This window comes from Eutrigla gurnardus, assembly GCF_963514095.1.
Source record: "Eutrigla gurnardus genome assembly, chromosome: 14".
In the NCBI taxonomy this organism is placed as follows: Eukaryota; Metazoa; Chordata; class Actinopteri; order Perciformes; family Triglidae; genus Eutrigla; species Eutrigla gurnardus.
In genome coordinates this window covers 18,105,654-18,131,195 of record NC_139937.1, presented here as the reverse complement: position 1 = coordinate 18,131,195, position 25,542 = coordinate 18,105,654, and the positions used below count along the sequence as shown (strand labels likewise).

At 45.5% G+C, this 25,542-nt stretch overlaps 1 protein-coding gene across 2 annotated transcripts in view; it reads left to right on the top strand.

Moving 5' to 3' along the window:
* pou2f2b (POU class 2 homeobox 2b) overlaps positions 1 to 16,872 on the top strand; it is a 25,011-nt gene extending 8,139 nt beyond the window's left edge. Inside the window, exons 2-16 of one of the 2 annotated variants that reach the window (XM_084027788.1) lie at positions 6,647 to 6,712; positions 6,848 to 6,882; positions 7,358 to 7,414; positions 8,058 to 8,177; positions 8,334 to 8,663; positions 8,988 to 9,093; positions 9,187 to 9,278; positions 9,404 to 9,538; positions 9,623 to 9,764; positions 9,848 to 9,996; positions 10,168 to 10,365; positions 10,457 to 10,659; positions 11,434 to 11,502; positions 12,082 to 12,155; positions 14,019 to 16,872. In XM_084027788.1, coding sequence (XP_083883914.1) covers positions 6,647 to 6,712; positions 6,848 to 6,882; positions 7,358 to 7,414; positions 8,058 to 8,177; positions 8,334 to 8,663; positions 8,988 to 9,093; positions 9,187 to 9,278; positions 9,404 to 9,538; positions 9,623 to 9,764; positions 9,848 to 9,996; positions 10,168 to 10,365; positions 10,457 to 10,659; positions 11,434 to 11,502; positions 12,082 to 12,155; positions 14,019 to 14,344 — 2,102 coding nt within the window. In that variant the 3' untranslated portion in view covers positions 14,345 to 16,872. The remainder of the gene's footprint in view (positions 1 to 6,646; positions 6,713 to 6,847; positions 6,883 to 7,357; positions 7,415 to 8,057; positions 8,178 to 8,333; positions 8,664 to 8,987; positions 9,094 to 9,186; positions 9,279 to 9,403; positions 9,539 to 9,622; positions 9,765 to 9,847; positions 9,997 to 10,167; positions 10,366 to 10,456; positions 10,660 to 11,433; positions 11,503 to 12,081; positions 12,156 to 14,018) is intronic. The other variant, XM_084027789.1, reaches the window with a different exon arrangement.
* The last annotated feature ends 8,670 nt before the right edge of the window (positions 16,873 to 25,542 follow it).

Genomic DNA, 25,542 nt, shown 5'->3' with positions numbered 1-25,542 from the left:
CAAAGCACAATTGTGCGTAAACGTAACTCGTCTAAAAAAAATAAAATCAACCAATTTCTTCTTCTTCTTCTTTTCTTTCTTCTATTTCCAGAGTTAATAATGTAACAGCTCGTTTTATAAGTATGTGTTAATACGTCGTCTTCAATTGAGACGATTTGCCGTCGGCCCAATATCATCTAAGTTGCAAGGCTGGAGTGTTGCTAGGTCTGGTCTCCATAGTAACCAAGGCTCAGACCTCCTTGGGGCAGGAAGGCCCCCCATGACCATGAACTGTACAACACACACACACACATAGAGCACACTTAGATTCACCAGCCACCCATTGGAGCCACTCAAACACATGTGCACAGGAGCACAAAGACACACACTCTGGTAGCTGTGTGGGTAGATTGGAGTTTGAATAAAGGTCACGGCCAAAGCCAGGCTGCCCAGACGACCTCTGACCCCCGGGAAACGCCCCCTCCCCGACGCACAGTCTGTCACCGTCCTTGGGCCGTCCTGGCGGTCTGTCCGTTCGTGTCCCGATGAAGGCCGAGACATCATCATCACAGAAACAACATGGAGGGAAAGAGTTTTGGTGAGATTTGCCTCAGGCCTTAAGTCTGTCTAGTTACCAGTCTGCACCTTAAGGTGCTGCACTGTTAGGTGATATTAGTTGTTTGATTAGCACCACAAAAAAAGAAGGAACTGGGGACGCAAATGCTGTTTTCATTATCCGTTAATCTGCCGATTATTTACTAGATAAATCAATAAAACATTTGTCTATAAAATGTCATAAAAAGAGAGCCCAAGGCGGCCAAAGTTGTCACAGCTATTTTTTTTTAAATGATTAATCAATTATCAAAAGGCTGTTAATTCTTTCGGGTCGGCCAATCGTTAATCGGCTAATCATCTCAGCTGCAAATTCAGCAATTTACCAAAAAAAACTGTGCATTTGATTATTTTAAGAAGGCAATGCACCCACTATTGTGTACTGATATTGTCCTACCTGTCAATATATATTCTGTATCATAACATTGGGGACAGATTTTAAAAAGAGGTCTCCGTATAAGAGAGAGCACCTCCAGCGCCATACGCACCTCTTAGGGAGCGTCTATCCAGCAGTACATTGGCCGTTGTAAATCACCACATAAAGTATTTATAAGGTTAAACTTGGGAACTCTGCTGCCGTTAGCTTTTGAATTAGTGAACTCGGACCAGGGGGGGGAGAAAGGGGGAGGGGAGGGAGGTGATCAGTGGGTCTGCCTTGTCCCCCTCTTCCACACGTGTTCGTCGGGATTAGAGAATCAACAGTGCCACCTTGTGGTCGCCTGGGCGCACTGTCCCAGCAGCGCGTTGACACTTTTCTGCTGAAGCGTGCTTTCCTTGAGATCACTTTTTACATTTTCCACGTATTGAGCGTATTAATGGCGGTGGGCGGCTCCGATAGTTCACCTTTGCGATGTTCTACTTTCTTTTTTTTTGTCCCGTCTCACGAGACGCGGTGCTCCGCGGTGTTCCGCGGTGCGTGTGAGCGGCAGCCCCCGGATGCGGTGCAGGGTCAGCGGGCGACACTGACATGCTGCCTTGGGCTGACTTTTCTTTTCCTTCCACGCGGGAGTGGAAGGAACTTCGCCGGGGATGTCTCACACCTTCTGTCGTCGGTGGACACCTCCTCGACGGACCACCCAACCGCCACCGCGCACACGTGACCAAGGGGGACCGTGACTCACAACGCATGGAGGTTGATTTTGAGGTTTTTTTTTTAAGGGTGCCCTGGTTACTAATGTATCACACACTCTTCGGTCAGACCGACGACTCTGCTGTTTTTTTGTTTCTTTCCTGTGGCGCGTGAGCGTCTGTTTCCAGCCGCGCCATCACTTTCCGCCGCCCGCGCCGTCACCCGCCTCTCTTTCGCCTCGTCTATCTCTTCGATCTCCTCGCTCACCCACACTCTCCCACTCTCTCACCTCTCGCGTGTCCCCCTTTCTTTTTTCTTTTTGTTGACTCTCTCTCTCTCTATCTATATCTCTATCTCTCTCTCCCCTCTGTGAGTTCACACTCTCTTTTCAGGCTTACTTCCTGTTGTGTTGCAGGATGTGGAGAGGAGGTGGGGCTTGGGGGGTGTGGACCAGAGAGAGAGAGAGAGAGAGAGAGAGTAATTCTCTCAACCATATGATTTAATACACTCCTCCTTTTTTTTGGTGTGTGAGAGAGAGAGAGAGAGAGAGAGAGCGAGAGAAAGAGAGGGAGAGAGAGTTTTCTTCACGTATTGACTCAGTGCACGCTCTCACACAGACACAGATATGACCAAGACAGCAGCAATAGCAGCGAAGGACTTCTTCAGTATGTGGTTACCAGGTGAGTGACTGTCTGGGCCTCTCTCTCTCTCTCTCTCTCTCTCTCTCTGGTGGCCTTCATTTACCAAGACCAATTAAGCTCTGTGTGTGTGTGTGTGTGTGTGTGTGTGTGTGTGTGTGTGTGTGTGTGTGTGTGTGTGTGAGAGAGAGGAGAGAGAGCAAGTTCTACACTGTTGATTAATGCCACTGGGTCTAAGGAGCTCTGCTAATTAGAGAGCATCAAAGAGCGATCCATACCACCACAGGTGGATGGATGGATGGATGGATGGGTGGATGGATGGATGGATGGATGGATGGATGGATCTGTTTATGTTAAAGTTAAAAAAAAGAAACGTCTTTTGAAACGTACTGGTTTCGATGCTGCAGCCAGTATGTTTCGTCCGTATTATTATTTTACAAGGCAGTGTTGCAAAGATATTTAGCTGAAAATGTTTCTTCCTGTGCAACTTTGAAACCGGTGTAAACTTTCTGTGTGTGTGTGTGTGTGTGTGTGTGTGTGTGTGTGTGTGTGTGTGTGTGTGTGTGTGTGTGTGTTATGGTTTTGCTCATTTCCAAATTTCCAAAAAATTGACTGAATTCAAAACACATTTTCAAAGCATAAAACGAGAGAGAATCAAAACAGGAAAAGCCTCCTAAGTGTCTTAAACTCAGCAGCAGAGTGAGTCCTGTTGCCCCCCCCCCCCCCCCCCCCCCCCCCCCGACCTCGACCTCGCTCCGGTGGTCCGACCCGGCCGTGAAGACGTGCCAGGCGCAGTCTTGGTTGGTCGACTGTGAATAGCAGGCCGTTAGCTGACTCACCAATTACCAGAAATGCATTTTTTTTTTAAATGTCAATTAGCTCATATTTCTCACTCATTGATGTCCTGATATGATTTTTTTTTTTTTCAAAATGACACATTTCTTTGACGACATACGTTATTCATCAGGGTCTGATTTATGAGTTCACACCGCGGTGACCTTCGCTAAGTTGCTCTGACCAGTGATGTCGCATCCTGAGCACCAAACAGCGACAGGCATGAATACATAAATACAATAAATACACATCAGATCACCATGCAAATACAACAGATCCATATTATTAGTGTAAATATAAAATGTCAAAACAATGTGTTTTTACTTAATTAAAAATGATCAGGCATTTTCTACAATTATGGTGGATGAAACAGCTCTGCACTTTTGATCATTTATGCCAGAATTATAGGTAAATAGATGAGGAATTTACATATTTTTGTATTTTAATTGGAGGAATGTTGAGGTTTATTGTAGATGATATTTACAACTTTGCTTGTGTGCTTTAATGCAGAGGGACATTTACATTTCTCTCATTGACAAAGGCCTTCCACGGTGACATCTGTCTATATTCTGTTTGCTTTTATGCAGAAGGTGTTTATTGTTGTATTTGCTCATGTAGTTAATAATGCAGAAAGCAGCTTCACGCTGATAAATCAACCAACAGCCTGTTGCTGCTGAGACTTTATTGGTAGATTTTCCTCTTCAAGTCCTTGCTTCAATGTTTAAGCTCTATCTTCATCCACGTATTTATTCTTTTCTTTGTTTTTCTTTGCTGTTGTTCAACTCCTTTTTTTTTATTCTCAAATTTTGACAACTTATACCTTCATCCAGATGTGTGAAAGCTGCCAAGCTAGAGAGGCGACTCCTTGACGATCCATTTAATGAAAATGGTTTAAATCTGTAGTTAATAAGTGTGATGACTCCAGCTCCCAGACACCCCGCTTGGTGCTGGGGTTGTGTCCTGGTGTGAAGGGTGGTGTGGTGTTGGAGGGGGGAGGTGGGGGTGACAGCGGTAGTTTCGTCTCGGCCAAAATACCCAGAGGAGAATAACAGAAACAGTCCGGTCTGAACACACAGACACCGGTTGTTCCTCGTTCATCTTCTGTTGCATCACTTATTCATGACACAGGATTATACAGCATTAAATTAGCCCTGTTGAAGACGCACACGAGCACGCCGCGGCTCCTCCGGCCTCACAGGGCCGAGGTTAAACCCCCGGCTTTGCTGTGAGATCAGTGGAACGTCTTAATGAGGGTCGAAAAGGAAAAAACGCTTCTTCACACTAGTGTGTCCTTCTCTTATTTAATCCAAATCCACTAAAAATGCATTCATGACATGTAACTCTGCATTGTGTCAAAACCAGTTGTGTGTGTGTGTGTGTGTGTGGTGGGGGGAGGTTTTTTTTAAAAGAGTGAAAGAGAGAGAGAGAGCAGGCTAATATTAATAGCCTCACTGACAGTAAGTGTTGGGTTTAGCACTCCGCGTTCAACCCGGTACAAGGGGAAGTCGGGAGGGGAAGTGAGAAAAAGACACAGCATCTTGATATACTGTCCCGCGACTGTATTACTGACCACATTATCCACCGTGCTACTGTCTGTAGGCCATTCCCACCCATGAATCAATACACACCTTCTCCGGGGCGTCCTGCGAAGTGGGCGGCACACGAGGCGGCACTTTGGGGAACTTCATATTACAGCTGTCTTTACGAGCTGCACAATCGTTTTATATGGCTGGGGTTTCGATTTTTTATTATTTTTTATTTTTTTTGTGGTGTGGTTGCGCCGCACATAGTGATGACCGGAGAACAAGGCGGTCCGATTAGCTCTGGTTAAAGGTTTTTAGATGCGTGCATCCTGAAAGGGAAGACGGCACGTTTTTAAGCCCAAACAAAATTGGGCAACATTGGAGTTTTTTTTTGTTTGTTTCACTTATGATGCCATATTATGTCAAATAGGAGCCATATGTAATGTTGGAATGGTCATCAAACCCCTAATAATAGATTAACCAGATGGTGACCAAATTAGCCATTTCTTTTGCAGAAGTCTGCTTGTTTGAGGAAAGTCCTGCGGCCAGTGTGTGTGTGTGTGTGTGTGTGTGTGTGTGTGTGTGTGTGTGTGTGTGTGTGTGTGTGTGTGACCAGATTATATCCAGTGTGGTGGCAGGGGGGGATCTTTTCTAACCGATCACCACTTCCCCCTTCCCCTAAAGACACTGTGGACCAAAGTCCACCGTCCTCATGTTTCCCCGAAGCAAACCAGTTTGTCTCATTTTAACCTTTAATAGCCTCGTCTCTTATAATGGTTGCATGGATCGCTTGATTAAAAAGCGTCATCGGGGTCAGCGGTGGTCATCGGACGTCCTCTCCGTGTGTCGCTGCTGCCCCCCGATGGCGGAAAACCACCCTTGACCACTTTCCCCATCGGCATTGCAGTAAAGTCAGAGGAAAGGCAGCGTGTGTCGCGTGGATTAAAGCGCGGCGATTAGCTGATGGTGAAAATCAAAAAAGAAAATGTGCCGTTGTGTCATCGCTCTGTGAGAAACAACAGGAGGAGGAGAGGAGAGATAAAGTGGAGAGGAAGGGGTGAAAGGGGAGCGAGAAAAAGGAGGAGGGAGACTGAGAGTTTATTATGCAGGTGGCAGATATAATTAGTTGGTCGTTGGGCAGATTTGCATGTTTTCACAAAAGGGAAGTAGCTGTGTGTGTGTGTGTGTGTGTGTGTGTGTGTGTGTGTGTGTGTGTGTGTGTGTGTGTGTGTGTGTGTGTGTGTGTGTGTGTGTGTGTGTGTGTGTGTTCTTCTAAGGGAGAGAGAGAGAGAAAAAAAAAAGGTTTCAAATGGACACAACAAAAATGTGTGTTTCAGTTTGTGGTTTCTGACAAATAAAAAGTTTTGTCATGAGAAGATATGGATGATTAAATAAAACTCAACTACCAAACACAAGGAAGTGTAAACTTGTAAACCCCTCACACACACACACACACACACACCTTTCCAACAATCACTGCCACCAGAACGCTCCACTACTTCTGTTATAGATTAAAAAGACTTAAATTTCTCGCCTGCCTTCCTTCACTGTTGTTGCCAGAGGGACTGTCCCAATGTAGCATCAGAAGTGATAACACACACACTCACACACACACACACACACACACACACGAGTGATGACACACAAAGAGTCGTGATCCTCCCACGTCAAACCCTGTGAGTTAAATTTAGAACAACAAACAGCTCCGGTCGACCCACTCCTTTTAAAAACCGCTAATTGGAAAGAATGAATGAGCGTGGGCTTTGATGCCACTCGTGAATGATTCAGCCACGCTGTTGTACAGTGTGTAGGTCTGTGACCTGAAAACACTCTGACCTATCAACCAGCGCCCTGGCCCGTCCGCTTTCCCCCCTGCGTCATCGTGATTGTGATCACCCCGCTCCCTAAATGTACTTCGGTCTGCAGTTTTTTTTTTTTCTGACACAGATTTAAGAATCGGCCTCGCTGACTTAATTATCTTCCTGTTACAGATATCAGGATGTCGAAGGCAGTCGAGGTGGAGAAAGTAGGGGCTGACTCACCGTTGGAGGGCACGGGTGAGATGTGCTGCCGTCAGTGGCAGCAAATACAAACTACATCTATATTTCTGTATCGTTAAAGCAGTTCATGCATGATGAGGTGTGTCAGAGTACATGATCCATTTCTCACTTTTTCCTCTCCCTCCCACGTAGATTCAGAGCGGAATGGACCTGAATCAAATCACCAGGTACGTCTGACTGGTTCTAACAGTTTATCTCCCACCTGTTTAATCTACATGATGAATGCAGGCAGTAGTCGGATAGTTGTACCGCGACATAATCCATTAATTGATTTGGCTTTATAGGGGAATGTGTTTGTCCCAGCACCACATAACAATAAAAGCAAAAACACAATATATATATAGATATAATCTGTCTGTTCTTTTTTTATTTTATCCTTTAGTCTATCCATTGTCCCATTAATGGAACAAAATCCAAACGTATTCAATTAACAATGACAATAAAAGACACGTCCTCACATCTAAGCAGTTGGAAGCAGCGTGATAAATCACTAAAACCTGTTGAAAAAGTGTTTTTTTTTTAATGTATGTTCAGTTGATGAATCCACTATTTAAAGCAAACAAAGAGGTGATTAAATTATAATGTATTTGACGTCACGTTTGGCAGTCATGTCTGATCTGGAGTCTGTTGTGTCTCCTCTAGGCTCAGTCAATGAAAGTCAATCCCTTTCCCCTTTCACCGAACCTGAGCAGCAGCAAGGTGAGTGTGTGTGTGTGTGTGTGTGTGTGTGTGTGTGTGTGTGTGTTTGTCCATGTTGCTGAACTGTCTGTGCATGTCCGTGCATATGTCTGGGCTTATGTTTGTGCATCTTTTGTGTTTTTTTCCCCCTCCCACAATGGGCTTATTGACAGTATAGCTGCCTCAGCTTTGTATTCATCGCCGCGCATTCAATTGTCCTTTTGTGGCGTTTCAACGTCGAGGTTCATAATGTGTCGGCTCTCCGCCCCGGTCCTCAATGTCAACAAGGATTGACCGGGAGAGAGTATGATGGCGCGCACACACACACACACACACACACAAAGCATTCGAGAATCAAAATGAATCTATAACTTTCAGGTGAAGGTGGAATTGTCCTAATTTGCATACCACATGCGGTATGCAAATGTGTAAGCTGGAAGAGTCTGCCAGTTCCAACACGCTTACTCCTGGGAAAAGAAAAAAAAAAGATCGTCCCTTTTTACGACGCAGGAAGAGTTGTAGACGCTCCTCGCCTGAGGCGGTTTACTTCCCACCTATCACCATCTTGATTAGCCAGCCAAGCTGATGTCGGTTGTTGCTGATGTTTCTAATGTACCTATTTTTATGATTTATGGTTTGTTTTGTTGTAAATTCTGTTTTTCAGAATAAGATGGAGGAGTGTGGTGAGATGTCCCCGGCCCTTCCTCTCTCTCACGGCCCGACGCCCTCGCAGACGGCCCTCCAACACACACAGCTCATGCTGACCGGCTCCCAGCTAGCAGGGGTGAGACAGGCTTATCTGACAGACGCACACAGACAGGCACTTTGCTTTTGTACCCTCGCTTGCTTCTCCTGTGCTGCTTTTTGAACACTTTCCTTCTTTGTTTGCCTCTGCATTTCCTCCTCTCTCCTCCTCTCCTCCTCTCCCTCTCGTTGCCAGTTGACAGCTCTGTTGCCAGCGCAGCAGCAACTGTTGCTGCAGCAGGCTCAGGCACAGCTCCTGGCTGCGGCCGTGCAGCAGTCCAGTGCAGCCCACGCCGCTCATGCTGCCCACGCAGCCGCCCAAGCCAATCAGCAAGCTCAGGCAGCCGCAGCAGCAGCCAATCAGCAAGCCCAGCAGCAGCAGCAGCAGCAGCAGCAGCAGCAGCAGGCGGGACAAACAGGGCAGTCGCAGTCCCAGGGACAGAGCACACAGGAACAGACAGGCCAGAGCGTCCCGCCTCCTCCACCCCAGCTAACCCTCTCCCAGCCAATCCAGCTCACCGCCCAGGTACTGACTGCCAATCCAAGCCACTTCCTGGTGAGAGGCTTGATTGAGGAACCAGGGTCGAGCCATGGAACAACAATTCTTTCTTGCTCGCCTGTCGAATATATATATTTTATGATTCACAGTTTCCACCTCGCACGAATGCACACATTTTTCCATTTCTTTTCTCGCACGTTACACAACAAGTGTTTCCTCCTCCTTCTATGTTTTCTGTACGTCCAAAAATCCGCTCCGCCGCCTCCTCCTCCTCAGATGCAGAGAGATAAATGAACAATTACAGCACATTTTCTGTCTCTTATGAAGTAACACGTTCTCTGGTTTGAGCAGGACATCCAGCAGCTGCTGCAGCTCCAGCAGCTGGTGCTGGTGCCGGGCCACTCGCTCCCGTCTCCCGCCCAGTTCCTCCTCCCACAGGCACAGCAGGGCCAGCAAGGTGGGCCGGCCTCTTTACTGGGACAGAAATAAGATGTTAACATCAAATCTGGGCTTGTCGGAAACGTCATGATGATTCGCTTTCTCCCCTTAGGACTCCTACAGACACCAAATCTCATTTCGCTACCTCAGCAAAACCAAGGGAGCCTGCTGTCTGCTTCGACTAGAATGGGACTCCAAATACAGGTAGGAGGAAAGTTTTAATCAGTGGAAACGGAAGGCGACCGCCTTCTGAACCAGCGATAAATACTAACGCATCCGTCTCTCCATCTCTTCCTTTTTTCTCACTTTCGTTTCGTCTGACGTCGCAGCGAGACAAGGAGGTGAGCGGCATGACCACGGTGCCCTCGGTGACCACTCACCCCGAGGAGCCGAGTGACCTGGAGGAGCTGGAACAGTTCGCCCGCACTTTCAAACAGAGACGCATCAAGCTGGGCTTCACGCAGGTACGGAGACACGGCTGCCGCGTGCGTCGGCGTGCGTGTAGATCACGCTGGCAGTTTGATATATTTTACTTCCGTTATCCGCAGGGAGACGTCGGTCTGGCCATGGGAAAGCTGTACGGCAACGACTTCAGCCAGACCACGATCTCACGCTTCGAAGCCCTCAACCTGAGCTTTAAGAACATGTGCAAGCTGAAGCCGCTGCTGGAGAAGTGGCTCAACGACGCCGGTGAGCTCCCGTCAAAACTTCGCATTTCCACTTCTGGCGTTTGACGTGCGCGCTGGTATTCATGCTTCTACCCGTGTCCTCAGAGACCATGTCCATAGACTGTACCCTGCCCAGCCCCAGCTCCCTGTCCTCCGCCTCCATGGGCTTCGACGGGATTCCTGGTCGCCGCAGGAAGAAGAGAACCAGCATTGAGACGAATGTACGCGTGGCCCTGGAGCGCGCATTCATGACGGTGAGATGATGAGCGCAAACGTCTTCAAAAAGCTTTCAGTGATTCATTTGTTTTCTGCAGAGCTTTTAAATATCAGATTGTGTTCTTTGTGTTAGCATACACTAGTTGTGTGTTGGTGTTTTTATATATAAATATGGCCCTTCTGAGATGATCTCTCTCCTTTTGCTGCAGAACCAGAAGCCTACCTCAGAAGAGATCCTGCTGATCGCAGAGCAGCTCAACATGGAGAAGGAGGTGATCCGGGTCTGGTTCTGCAACCGCCGGCAGAAAGAGAAACGCATCAACCCCTGCAGTGCCACCCCTCCCCTGCCCAGCCAGCCCCCGACTGCCCCACCGACGCACAAACCGCCCTGCTACAGCCCTCACATGGTAAACGCCCGTCCCTCGCCGTCACTCTCACGCCTCAGTTGTCAGAAAATGTCTGTTAGAAATCCGCCTCTCCTCCTCCTCTCCGCCCCAGATGTCCAGCCAGCTGTCACAGGCCGTGACCAGTCTCAGCACAACGGTGACCACCATGTCCGCCGGCTGCCCCCTGACTTCCAGCCTCACCTCCACCCACCCCTCCCTCAGCTCCGCCCCCTCCCCGGTGACTCCTCCCCCTCCTCCCCGCAGCACGGCCAGCCCAGCCACTCCCAGCCACAGCACACTCAACCTTAACACGGGGTAAGAGGCCGCCTGGGATTCCCCCATCACTCACTCCACAGCGGTTATTATCAGGGGGGTTTGGGGGGTTTTTAAAGGATCCGTTGGCTCAATATTATGAGATTAAACATATATTTATGGATATCTAGTCACGATATTTTGTATACGCCGTCGCTTTCAACGTGGTTCTGCTTGGCTGCCGTGGGAACCACAGACGAAAGCTCCATCAGATGAGGCGTTTTAATAGTTGACGTCGCATTAATCCAACGGGATCAAATGTTTGTGATGCCGACGTGGTGTTTTTAAGCACAAACCAGGAACCAGGAATATAAACATAACCAACATCATAGAAACTGACTGACTGAGGAACCAGAAGTGCAACAATGTGAACTTATTTCCGTGTTTTAGGACTCATTCCTTCACAAACACAAGTTTAATACATTTATACATCAACATCAAATACCTCCAGGTGGGAATTTCCAAGCTTTTACATGTCTTAAAAAAAAAATGCAACTGAAATGTTGTTGGTGTCGACGTATTATTTATCAAATTAAACAAAACTGACGGCACGGCAGATGAACACTGTTTAAGTGTCACTTCACACAACCACACATTTCCATAAACACCACAAATACTTTCACCACACGGTGCTCGGCTCACCCACAGTCTGGAGTCAATAGTCTACACACACACACACACACACACACTGATATCCCAACATGCTAATGGGCGCTACTGCTTCCCCCTGTGCTGCAGTGTACCCTAACCCTGTGTGTGTGTTTCTTGTGTTCACAGCTTATGGCGTATGGGTAAAAAGAACGGTGACGTTTCTAACTACATCACCGATTTTGCTGCAAACTTGAGGTGAATGCAACGAGACACACACACACACACACGTGCAGACACACTTCCGTTGGGTGTATCAAGTCACGTCTAATACCAATGCATAGTTAATGAGAGTATTTGGTGTTTATTAGCACTTTGTTCTGTTTCCTTCTTTCTTGCCTCTTTGTTTACATCAGTACAACTGCCAGCTGTCTGCAAACCTACTGCTGTGTGTGTGTGTGTGTGTGTGTGTGTGTGTGTGTGTGTGTGTGTGTGTGTGTGTGTGTGTGTGTGTGCGTGTGTGTGTGTGTGTGTGTGTGTGCGTGTGTGTGTGTGTGTGTGTGTGTGTGTGTGTGTGTGTGTGTGCGTGTGTGTGTGTGTGTGTGTGTGTGTGTGTGTGTGTGTGTGTGTGTGTATGCAGGGCTGATACACCCTCTGCTTGTCCTTGCTGCTAAACCTTTTTTTTCTCGCCTTTCTCTCCTCCGTCTGCCTGTGTCCGTATATATGCTTGCGTGTGTGTGTGTGTGTGTGTGTGTGTGTGTGTGTGTGTGTGTGTGTGTGTGTGTGTGTGTGTGTGTGTGTGTGTGTGCGTGTGTGTGTGTGTGCTTGACACAACAGGAACACTGTGATGGGAGTTAACACAGGGATGAACCAAGCCCTCCTCGGTAACAATCCCCTGGCCACTATCCAAGGTGTGTGTGAGAGCAAGGGAGACGTTTATTTCATGGTGGAGAAGAAGAAGAAGAAGAAGGAAAAAAAAAAGACAAAGCTTAGCCGATAAACAGAATATCATTCAGAGGTCGAAGCTGAGGTGGTACACTTTATTATTTCGGTTCTAGAAAATCTTCGGGTCACAGAATGCATAAAAAAAATAAAATACGCAGAGATTTTTATGCTCTGGCAATACATTCACTTATACACTCCTACACACACATAAATGCTCAGCCACACACACACCATCCTACACTGAGAACAACACGAGAATAACACAAGGGGAGAGAAAAAAGTGACGTTTCTGCAGAACTGACCGCCGTCAGCTGAGCTCATTTTTAATCAAAGAAAGGAAGTGTGCTGATGAGTAATACAGTTAACGAAGAGACTGGAGATGCAGATGAGAAGGCACCCGAGGGTGTTGGGTGGTCCGGCAGGCAGAGAGAGAGAGAGAGAGAGAGAGAGAGACATAGAGTGTAGGAGAACGACGTTGCCGTTCAACATCCATGCCTCCATCCCCCCCATCCAGAGTGTGTTTGGCGATTATCACGTTTCTGCTGTGTTTCTTTTTGTGCGTGTGTGCTTTCATCTCTTCATTTCATCAACTTCAACTTTGAATATCAGACCATCAGAGGCAGCAACATTTTGGACTCGCAAACACTGAGATCCATCAGCGAGGAGGCAGAAATAACCGTTTCTTCACCAAAAAGTAGCCTCAACATGCCGTGAACCAGGGAGACATCTGGAGACGTACGGGTGCTTTTATTCCAACGGGGGAAACTCAAATAATTCACCCTAAAGCCAGACAGTGCACTTTTCTTTTTTTCTTTGAAGAAAAGCACCTTGAGGCCACTTTCCATTTAGAATACATGGTGACAGTTTTCTCCACCTACTTCTGCTGAATGCAACAAGTTCAGGCACCACTAACTGTAGGAAATAACGAACGTGAGGAAAGGTGGATGAGGAGGACAAACAGAGAGTTCATAGGTCGGACGCATGAATTAAAACACTTTACATTTACATTTAGGGTTTTTAACAGACGCTAAAGCGACTTACAAGTACATTTGTCAAAAGAAAGAAACCACAACATATCATTGCTGATAAAGTAAAAAGCTAAAAATAGAAACAAGTGTCCTCGTCAGCAGAAAATGACTGAAAAGCGCTGCATGTTACTTGTTAATGAAGAAGAAAAAAAGCGTCTTTTTTGAATGATCTGAAGGAAAAGGAGTCAGGAGAACTAAAGCTTCTAATCTGAGAAGGAGGTGGAATACATGATGCGAATCAGGCCTCAGAAAATATGTTGGCGTCGTGCGTTTCTGTAAACCACAGGATGCACTGAAGATCTGACATTTCTGTTTCACTCTTACAGAAACGTTTCACAATGCCACGTGGGTCACATTGTCACACGCTGGTTCGAGTTCAGGCAACAAAACGACTTCTTTAAAGTTAGAAAAAAGTTTGAACTTTGTTTTGTTTTTTAATAATTTAACTGGCATAAAGAAATTACAACCGCCCTTAGCAGACTTTACGTAATGAGAGGACATTTGGTTTTGCATGGGACGTGAACATCGGCCTCCTGGGTGAAAGTCCTGGTTGTTTCACCTTAGTGAACTTTCCTTATTATACCCATGGATGATTATACCACCTAGCCTTCATTAAGAGGCGGCCAATATAAGTGAAATGCAAAAAAAACGTAATTTGCAGAAACATGCATTTTTTTGCTGCAAATTGCCAAATAATTCAGAAAAACAAAAATTTTAATTAAATTGATTGTGAAGGCTGTAAAAGTGGAAAATTACCTTTTGATATATAGTATACCTTTAATCTTTTTCTCTTTCCCGCAGCCCTAGCAGCCAGTGGTGGCCATCTGCCTCTTTCCAGTCTTGAGGGGGCCGCTAAAATGCTGCTGGGGGCCGCTGGGGGCCAGGGAGGGTGCCTCCCCTCCTCCCTCTTCCTCAACCACCCCGCCCTCCTCCACATGGGCCAGAACCCCGGCGCTGGACTGCTCAGCGCCGCCGTAGCCAAAGCCTCCCAGGCCTGCTTCCCCTCGGCCAGCAGCATCAGCCCCACCCCCTGCTCCCCCTCACCCTGCTCCAGCCCCGCCTCTTCCTGCTCCTCCAGCGAAATGGCACACAGCCCGCCCTCTCTGGGCGGGGCCAAGATTGAGTGACCACGCCAAGGGCCAATCAGAGAGGAGGAGGAGGGAGGAAAACGGGATCCTCGCCTTTCACACCAAAGCTATCTTTCTCTCTCTTGCGCTCTTCTTCCGTGATTTTTTTCGCAATGGCCCTTTCCCTCTTTCTCTCCCAGTCTTTCGATGCCAAAAATACACAGAATGAAAGAGGAGAGAGGGAGGGAAAGAAGTGAAAGAGGGGAGAAGGGGGAGGAACAGGGGAAGATTGAAACCAAAAATCTTTATCTATCCAAACAGACCGAGAGGAGGCAACGTGGGACCTTTTTGTCAATAACACGTGATATCGACATCTCTTTCTCTCCGACGGGGAAACCAACCAATGACTTCTGACGGAAGAGATGGCAGAGAAACATGTCGAAGTGCATAAACCAAAAATGACAAAAAGTTAACTTTACTATGTGACGAAGGAATGGCAGCAAAGGACAACAAAAGAAACAAAGAAGAACGGAGAGGAGAACTGTGCTTACGTTTTTTTTTTTTTTTTGTTTTTTTTTTCATTATTTCGAAAAGCTGCGGGTCTGAAGGAAGAGAAGTAGGGAGGATACGTTTAAACCAAAAATTTACCCGAGGAGGAGGAGGAGGAGGTGGAGGAGGAATACACAATGACAAAAAGAAAAGAAAAAAAAAACGACAACCATACCAAAATCCCAAATACCAAAAACCAAAAATACGGAGAGAAAAGCTTTATTCAAAGGACGTGTAAATACTGAAGCTATCCAGGACCAGGACTCTACTGCTACACACACACACACACACACACACACACACACACACACATTCATCCACTCATCCTGTCTGTCAGCTCATGTGTCTCTTCAAGGTTTTCATGCCAGATACATTGAATCATTTTGTAAAAGATTGTGTCTCCATGTGTTAGTCTCTTTACCTACCTCCGGTTCCAAGAGCATCCAATAGCTTTCCTCTCGCCTTTTTTTATTCACGTTTCCTCGACTATCAGTTTTTTTTTACACTTTGAGAACAGATGGATTTGTTTTTTTAAGTATTTATTAGTGTAATTTTTACAATCCGACTCTTATTTATTGTTGCAGCTTTTTTAGCATTTAGCTTTTGGGGTTTTGTATCATCATCATCATCATCTTCATCATCATTTGTGTCACCGACGTGCATTTTCTTTTCTTTTTTCCGAAGCAGGTGAACAGACGCTTCATCGAGCGGCGATTTCAGGGTGTGAATGAATTTATTAAGACCTAAACGTGACATTCTGGGCTCTAAATCAGACCCCACTCTTCCTCCACCCTTCCAGATAAATAACCCATTATCAGAGACTCCGTGGCTAAATGAACATGCCCTGGAAAAAAACTTCACATACTTGTTATGAGTGGCGTTTTCTCAAAGTATGAAATGGGGTTGTGATTGGAGATTTTATAGTAATAACCGTTGAGACCGAAGGCTAAATAAGTCAATACGGCCGAGTTTAGTCACAGCTGGCTCTCACGCCCACGACACCTGTCTGTCTAGACACGTTTACTGATATTTGTCTTGTTTCCATCATCACTCCCATCGAGCACATTTCACTGTCATTTTCCACCTCAGACTGCCATTAATTCTCAAATGGAAACCAAAGCATTCTCGAGGTCGAGGCGTTCTTAAAAGAGCCTCGGCCGAGACGTACGAACACAATAAAAAAAGACACGCAGGAGCCGAGAACAAGACGCCGTCCCCCCTCCGGTGTAATCCCCCTCCAAGTGGCCCGTCCAACAAACAAACAAAAAACCCACGGGGGAAGCTTTATGTAGGGAACTGATCCTTCACTCCGAACCCCCAGAAAGGAAGGGTAACGCTGGGACAGGGCAAAGGAGGGACACACTGTAGTGAGGGGAGCGGGCGTCACACGTTTTTTTTTGTTTTTTTTTGTAAGAGGATACCAAAAATAAACCCATACCAAAAAGAAACACCAAAACCACAACCCAAGGAATGACAGAAGCAAACCAAAAAGAACCCGAAACCAAATGTGGCTGGAGGGAGGAGGGGAGGAGGACAAACGTGCAGGGGTCGAGAGGTGAAGCCGTCTTGTCTGTCTGTCTGTTAGCTTTAGGGCGTTCGCCCCACTGTGAAACTGTGTAGCATGGATGGAGGGACGGATAGACAGGCGGACAGATGAAGGACAGATAATTCCTCCCCTCCTCTGCCTCTCACTCTCTCCAGCTCAGCTCTCTGGTCCTGGATGGAGCTAAACGCAAATGACCTCACTGAACTGAAATCTTCTTTTGAGAAAAAAAAAAGACAAAAATCTGTTTTTATTTTTCTGTTGGTTGGTTCCGATTGTTTTTTTTTTTCTCTGCCGTGTCTCTTGATGCCGTTTTATGTACTGTACTTTAGTGCTTACTACTCATTTGGAATAACGTACTCGCTTACTTACTACAAGAGCTCCTTATTTTTTTCGTAGTCGTGCTAGAGATTTTTATCAGGTGATTGGAAAAAATACTGTGAAAATTTAGCTTCCAGATTTTTATTAGATAAAGAAACGGACTGTCTCGGCAGAAGGAAGAAGAAGACAAAAAGACACACAAAAAGCCAAAAACAAAGAGTTGACTCGCGAACCTTAAAAATGCCAAAAACCAAATACTGAACCAAACACAGCGGAGATGAACAGGGACGGCCTTCTCTGCACGAGGGCGCGGGGAATGGGTCAATTTGCGTGAGGTGGAGCTGCCTTTTTTTTCTGAACGGTGTGGATGGAACGGTTCAAACAAAGGTCATTAACTTTGACCCCAGAGACGACATCACACGTGTCAGACAGAATAAAACGCGCAGCGGCGGCCTCAGTCAAGTTGACCGTCTTGAAAAGTCGGACGTAAACGTATCCAAAGAAACGTTTGGTTCGATCCACACGAGAGAAAAAACAGTCGACGCGCAAAGAATCGTTTCCCCGAAACCAAACTTTAGATGTGGGGTTTGCACCTTAAAGGTGAAACCTTTTCTCCACATTGACTCTTAGACGGAATGTATCTGTTAGTGCTTCTATAGATTTTGTAGAAAAAAGATCTATGTTCTACTGCTTACTTATCGCTAATGTATTTAAAAAGAAGAAAAAAAAAAACTTTCAAAAAAGACTTTGAGAAAAAAAAAAAGATCCTAAAAACATTGATGATAATAACTTGATTTTAGACCAAAAATTTTAACTATCTCTCTTTGGACTTTTTTTTTTTTATTTCTCCTTAATGATGATGATTTAGACTTTTTGATTGTACTATTTATTCAGGGTAGGGTTGATTTATTTGCTTGTTATCTTTTTTGCCTTGCTATTTATTTCTTATTTATTTCTAGAGGTGCTTTTTTCATATTCTGGGATGTATTTGTGATGGATTTTTTTTTTTTTGCCCCCTCGCTGAAGTTCTTTCTTACTTCTTTAAACCAAATAATACCAGAAATGCAACCACCTGTCCTGTAGGGACTTAATAAGAGAATATGTCTGATTTGACGGTCAGCCATGAAGATATTCTCCTCCTCACTGAGACGACTCTCCTCTTAAAGGGGAGGAGAGGAAGCTCACAGTACGAGAGGCAGCACTGTGTGGATGAACACCTCATCGTTTGCAGGACTTTTTCCAAGTAAAAAAAAAAATGATCTGGTGGAGGAAACCCTGGAGAGACACATGCCTTTGTTTCTCCTCAAAATAATAAGACAAAAAGGGCAAATTGTTTCAATGGGGAACGCATGAATGTAGTTTATGAGTGGAAAAAGTGCTACATGAGGTGTTCTTTGAGCCACGGTGCTGCTTCTGATATTTTCTCCGACGGGAGAACACTCTGAAAGCTTTACAGCTATACAACCAAAAAGATAAAAGAAGAAGACTAACCAGGGCAAAGAGGTTTTTACATGACGGAGAGGAAAGAGGGAGGCAAGAGAGAAGAGGGCGATTATGGAGTTCCAGCCGGAAATTGCCTTCGAACTTCTCACGTTATCTCGCTCTCTTTTATTTGTGTGTTGTTGTTTTTTTTTTTGTTTTTTTTTTGCTTCCACTTTTCTAGAAGTTGTTTTTTCTTCATCCACTGTAGGATGTAAAAAAAAAGAGAGATAGTTCATCATATACCTCATATTCTTTGATGATAAACCAAATAGATGAATGCTTTAAAATGCGGGGTACCAGGAGGGGGGGGAGGGCGAGCGTGTGGACAGTGTGTGTTAATGTGGACGCAGGAATGGCCGAGGTCAAAGGTCAACGTCCTAATGGAGGTTAAAAAAAAAAACAACGTAGGTTTAGGGATTGATCTGGGAAGCTCCAGAACAGGTTTTTTTTTTCTCCGTGGGATTCAGATTGGTTCATGCTCCGGTCCACGCTACAAACACACACACACCTCTTCCCCCCCCCTGGAAAACACCCCCCCGCCGTCTGTGTTGAGCTTTGAACAGAGCCCTCTCCTCATGTCTGACCCTCCTCCCTGTCAAACACGGACCGCTGGGCTTAAAGCTGCTCTTTGGCACGGATCTAGAATCAAATCTGGATCTGGATTTTTTTTGGGGGCCTCAGAGCATCTTTACCACCGAGGTCTCCGAGCCCTCTCTCGCCTTTAGGCCTTCGTTGCCTGACGAGGGGGCACATTGACCCGTTGGCGTCCGTGTGGATCCGGGAGCGCCGCAGGGCAGGCAACCGGGGAACGGCTGAGACCGGGGGTTGCTAGGTGACGCATCCAGACACGTGTGTGTGTTGAGAAATTGGGGGAGTCGGCAGGAGGGTCGATCACGTGATCAAACTCAAAAAAAAAACTCCATGTTGTCGTTTTGCTCTCTCTGCATTCAGAGGAAATGGGAGCTTTTATTTTGGTGAACCTCAGAGTCTGAGGGACCGGGTGTGAAGTGTAGATCTCCCCGGCGGGGATGCCCCCCCTTAGTGAATGATACCAAAGTCAATGCCCCGCCGTGGGATCCAGCACGGCGTACACACACCTCCCAAAAACTCTGATGTTCAGGAACTCCACTTTCCTTCCGTTTGGCTTCAACGGCAGCAGATTCTTTTACGATGTCTCTCTGCTTCACAATCACATCATCTCTACAGGCTCAGAGATGTCAAACGGACAAAGAAGCTTTCAAGGAATAGCTTCACTTTTTGGGGGGAAATACAGTTATTGCAGCTTGCCTAGAAATCGTTTTAAACAATGCAACATTTAAATTTCTGACCTTGAGTTGCCGGTGGGCAGATTTTACTTCCTGCACATGAACTACTGAATCTGTAACTATTAGCAGCTGAGCCCTCCTCACTGATAACCGAGAGCAGCGTTTTTCAGCCCTGCACTCATTCACAGGACATTACGCCTGATTTAAAGTCTTACCAGACAGAATGATGCTGCGATACCGCCTGTTAGTCTTAAAAGCACAGCTTGTTTAGGCCTCGTTTTGTACTGAAAGGCATGAAATGAAGGCAATATGGTGGCGCGTTCTCTTACTGCTGTGAATCTGAACGCCGGTGCGTTCGCTTCGCTCAGAAGAAAAGGGAAGAAAGTACATTATCAGTGACTAAGAGTCTTTGATGTGAACTGAAACTATTCCGTGATTCATGATTTCCTCCTCATTTGGATGGAGGCCAGCTGCTTTCTTTACACGCTAAGCTAACCGCCTCTTGGCTTTAGCGTCATCTTTAGGTACGAGAGTGAGTCTTCTCGTCTAAACCACCTGGCAAGAAAGCCCCCAAAAAGTCAAACTAGTCCTTTAAAATGCGGGAATCAATACTTGAACCTGATTGAAATCATGTGGAGATACGATAGGAAAAGGAGAGACGTGCAGAGCAAAGAAAAAACGACAACAAACGAGTTGCTTCTCCTTCCTCTCCACCCACTCTCATCCACACACACTCTTCCTCTCTCTCTCTCTCTCTCTCTCTCTCTCTCTCTCTCTCTCTCTCTCTTCTACAATACAGCTTTAGTCCAAAGGTTTCTCCAGCAACACAGCAAAGCGAGTTAAAGAATCAAACCAAAGAGCTCTAACTTGATCTTCTCTTCAACACAAGGCCTCCAACACATCCTTCACCTCTCTCTCTCTCTCTCTCTCTCTCTCTCTCTCTCTCTCTCTCTCTCTCTCTCTCTCTCTCTCTCTCTGTCTCTCTCCCCCTGTTTGCTCTCCTTTTAACCCCTCCGTCACCTGGCCAGCCGGTCTCTTGAAGCGTTAACCTCAGCTATCCAAAGGGGAATAATAATAATAATAATAATAATGATGATAATTAAGATGATGATAAAAAATGTATATTTTTAAGTATTTGTCATTGGAAAAAGAATCTTCTCATAATTATGATGATCACGACGACGACGATGATGATGATGATGTTGATGATGATGATGATGATAATGAAGTTTCTCTTGGTATCTTTGTAGCTGTTCTGATCCTTCTTAAGTTCTTGTCCTTTCTGCTCGTGCTGCCGGAGAGTACTGCTTAACTCCCATCAGCCCTCTCTCACCCCCCCTCCCCTCCCCCCTTCCTCCCCCTCTTTTCATTGAGTTTACCCAATGTTTGGTCCTAACGTCTACCTGTCTGACCTTTACCCCTGGATGTTTGCCCGTGTGTGTGTGAGTGCGTGTGTGAAAGACTGAACTGTCAAATATTGACGAGGGGAAGTTTAAGATTTTTTTTTCTTGTTAACTGTTAAAGAGGGGGGGGGGGAGGACTTCGGTCCATTACACTTCCACCTGTGAGCGATGTGTGTGTGTGTGTGTGTGTGTGTGTGTGTGTGTGTGTGTGTGTGTGTGTGTGTGTGTGTGTGTGTGTGTGTGTGTGTGTGTGTGCGTGACTGGGTGGGGTTTTGCTGAAAAGAAGGGTGGGTGTGGTTCGCTGCGGCAATTTGCAAAAAAAAACTGAAAAAGACAAAAAGATTCCTTGTTCCCTGGACAACAACGAGTGTACCGTCAACTGTAACGTCCTGTTTGCCAACTTCCTGATACGTAGCTTTAATTCCCCCTGTTACAACAGTCAGTGTGTGTGTGTGTGTGTGTGTGTGTGTGTGTGTGTGTGTATGGTTGTCATCACTCCTCCCTTTGTCTCCCATCCTGCCCCCCCCCTCCCCCTTCTTCTTCCCAATCCCCCATCCCCTTTCTGCCCCCCCCCCCCCCCCCCCCCTTCTCCTCCCTTGTGGTAGCAAGTTAGCCTTTTAGTGTATTTATCTTGAAAACCAAAAAAAAAAAAGAAGAAGAAAAATGACTCTACTTGTTCATTGTACAGTGTTGTTCATTTTAAGTCATTTTTGTAACTGAAAGTGTTTCATTCATCCAAATAAAACAGGAGACAAAAACTGTACAGATGATCCCCTCCATCGCCTCTTGTCTTCATTCTTAGTCTCCAGTTTTAATCTTGAGCCACAGGTTTCACAAATTAAATCCACTAGGCAGGAAATATACCTCAACGTGTCATGCCATTGTTCAGCCACAGGGGGGAGCTGTGAGACTAATATCTGTCTTATCGTTCTTGGCTGATAATTCTGTTGCTGTCAGTTATGGAGCGCAACAAGTGACATGGAAAATATTGTTACGTGTTCACTCATTTATATCTAAATCTTTACAAATAAACGAAATTATTTATAAAATTACTCAATTGTAAAAAAAAAAACAATAGAAAAATTATATAAAATAGTTTACAAATAATTATATTAATCCATTCATAAATAGAATACACCATTTCAAATACATGAATGAATAATGGAATATAAAAATCTATTTGAAACGTGAAAAGGAATAGCTGAATTATTTTACTGTAATCAGGCATTTTAAAAGTTCCCTTTCCCGTTTGCATCTCCGTCAATGAGTCACATGCTTAATAACCATTTCCATAATCAAATCAATATCAGCATAACAAAAAAAATCAAAACTCAGTAACTGTTTATCTAAACTAGAATATGGTTGTTTGGAGTTGCAATGATTGCCCAGACTGTAGACACTTGGAGCAACTTGTGGTTGCAAAGTCTGTGTCCTCACACCTTGCAGATAAGTTCTCACCTAGCAGACTTGTTGGTGGGGGGGAGGAGGGGGGGAGGAGGGGGGAGTCAGATCATCTTCATCCATCCCTCTATGTATTTTTCTCCTCAGCTGAGTCAGGGGACATCTGCTTATTGACAAACAGTTTGGCCTTCTCCTCTCATCCAGAAGTGTTTGTTTCTCTGTCTGACTGTTTTTGTTTTCTCCTCCTCCTCCTCCTCCTCCTCCTCCTCCTCCTCCTCCTCCTCTCCTCTTCAGTCTGTCTCGCTCCTCCTCTCTCCTCCTCCCCCTCCCCCCCTTCCCCCTTGCTGTGTGGCACAGTAGGTGGATGATTAGGTAGGATGCTGGAGTGTGTAAGTGTGACAGCTTTCAGACACCCACCTCCGAGTTGAGTCACGGAGGACGGTGGTGAGCATGTGATCCTATCACCAGGGTGACTCGGGTAGATCTGCGTTGCTGTGGTGTCGCATCGATGCGTGTTCTTCTTTTCCCAAAATGTAGCCATGCCGGTTGTTCATGATGTGTACTCCATGGTGGTATGAAACTAAGTCGATTTAAGCAGACTTACTTCATAATTATTAATTATTTCTGAGAGAAAAATTGTACTTTTTACTCCACTACATCTACTTAAGAGCATTTACTACCCAACATAATTTATAGTCATCCACTGCATAGATATTAATGCTTCAGTATTAATAATTAATGCAATACTTACAGAGCCAGGTTTCTACATGATGAGCACTTTTATTTTTAATATGTCAAGTATATTATGCTGTTAGCTCTTCTGTACTTTTACATATGCAAGACTCTAAGTGTAGAAATATTAAGGTAATGAGTTAAAATGGTCCCTATGTGCAAAAATGTGCATATTTAATAATAACATTTGAAAATATGAAGTCTGTAATCACTACGTCAACCAAAATATTCACCATGTCTAAGTTGTATTAAAGCTATGGTCTACGTTCAGTCTATCAGCCCTAGGCCTGCATAGAAATTGACCAATGGGAGCCATTGCTCCGGAAGGCTCCCATTGGCTCGTACCCTCCATCCAATCCCCTCGTCTCCCCTGCTCCTCGTCATCCCGTCTCGTCGAATCGTGGAACACTGGGGGGATGCTTTTTTAATATCTGTCTCAGATGCTCAACTGGTTTGTAGACCATAGCTTTAAACCCCCTCAGGCTGAACTTTAAGGTTCATTCTTCTCCTTGGAAACAGTACATTCTTAAAGGGGAAGTGCGTAGGATTTGGCGACATCTAGTGGTGAGGTTGCAGGTTGTAATCGATGCCCACCATATATGAGAACTAACACACGGTTCTATCTAGAGAAATGTAGAAAACCTGTAGAAACATGGCGGCCGGCTATGTGAAGAAGACGCTTCACACTGTACCTTTAACTCAACGTCCACTTACTAGATTTCTTCCAGAGCTTTCAGCCACGTAGCACTGAACTGCTACACCTTGATTCGTGTCGATGGTTTATTTAGGAATCGGATGCATCGACACTCTTCAAACAGGTGTTGTTTTTCCATCCAAAATTAGATAATCACGCCTGCTTTTCTTAGTCACAATGTTGTTGTTATGCAACGGCCCTGAGTCAAAATGTCTTGCTCTCTCCAGATGGTTATTATAGGAGGGAGCAAATGATTTTCTGTGGGCCTTACGGGGATCATAACTTCCCCGCGTGCCATTGTTGAGGCACTAAATGTTTGACATCATCTCCGAAATGAAAGTCACTCTCCATGACTGTAAAAGCACACTGTGGGGCACGGAGCGGGTAACCGGAGAGCGACATATCTGGTGAGGTGAGGAGTCGGTTAACACAGGAGCAACTTGTTGGCTCTGGAGCAACCCCCGGCAAAAGGTGGGGTCGGCCACGAATAAGGGCCTCACTGTGTCAGTGGTACGGGAAGACAGAACGCCAGCTGTCAGTTTAACCAGGAACCCTGCCAGTGTGTGTGTGTGTGTGTGTGTTATTGGTGCCAGTGAGAGACAGTGCCAGCGGTGAAGTGCCACTAAACAGATCTGGTTTCCTTTCCTGAGCGGCGGTGTGTGTGTGTGTGTGTGTGTAAGCTACTCTTGCCTCACCCGTCGACCTCCTGCCCTCTGCTGAAGCCGCACATGGAAAGGAGTATTGGTGTATTTTACTCTGTAGTGCGTATGTGTTCAAGTACTTGCAGAGAAAAGTGTCTCATTAGAAGTAACTCAATGCAAATAATTCAGCCGGTAATTTCCGGACACCATATTTATGAATTAAAGTCACGTCAACTAACAAGTTAACCAAGCTGTCAGTTACTCATTCAGTGACTTTGAAGTGTGTGTGTTTAAAATGAGCACAAGGACTTTCTAACTGGTTATGAAACAGCCTCAATTGAATACTGAGGCCTTTATATGACTTGCATAAGCAGAGGAGACCGTTGTTAGCCAGTTAAAAGGAAGCAGGAGGAGCCTGCCAAGTGTCGCAGTTACAAATGTGTCAACACGTGACGAGTTGGGAACGTCGTGTCTTTACGACATGAGGCAAAATGAAAGTTTCTTGTAAAAAAAAAGAGACTGAAAAGAGCCTTTCTTCCTACAGCTTTAGGTCGACTGAACTCTGATGTTTTTGCTGGTATTTGGTTTCCTTCCATCTATTCAATTTCAATGAAGTGTTAACAATGTAGTGAGATGTGTTTCTATCCTCTTATCCTCCTCCTCTTTCCTGTCTCCTTTCTGTCGTTCCTTCACCTTGTCAATAAATTGGCACAAAATGTATGAAGGCAGCGTGCCGACACAACAAGGAAATGAACATCAGAGTGCTTTGGTAGAGATAAGGATGTGTGTCATTTACTACATCTATCTCCTCCATTCCTTCATCTTAATCTCAGTTTTATGGCAATGTGTCTCTCTCTCACACACACACACACACAGCAACAGTGGGCACAGCAGGGATGCCGTCCGCCCCCTGAATGACACATCGCATAGAGCTCCCACCGCCCAGAGAAACCCTCCATAACGCTCACACCTCCTCTCTTCCACACAGTCTTACAGATTAGGACTTTTATTCTCTCCGACGATGTAACGCTCCTCAACAAAACATCAGGAGGATCTGACTGTTTGGAATCCAGAGCAAACCATAATAGGTGTTTGCACAAAAAGAAAATCCACTACAAGATGCAAAAACGGCTGAAAACGCTCGTAAGTGGACCTCGAGTCGAGGTCTAGACGTGGCCTGAACAAGTTAAGTCCTCACGTGCTTTAATATGATTTTATCTGCAACAC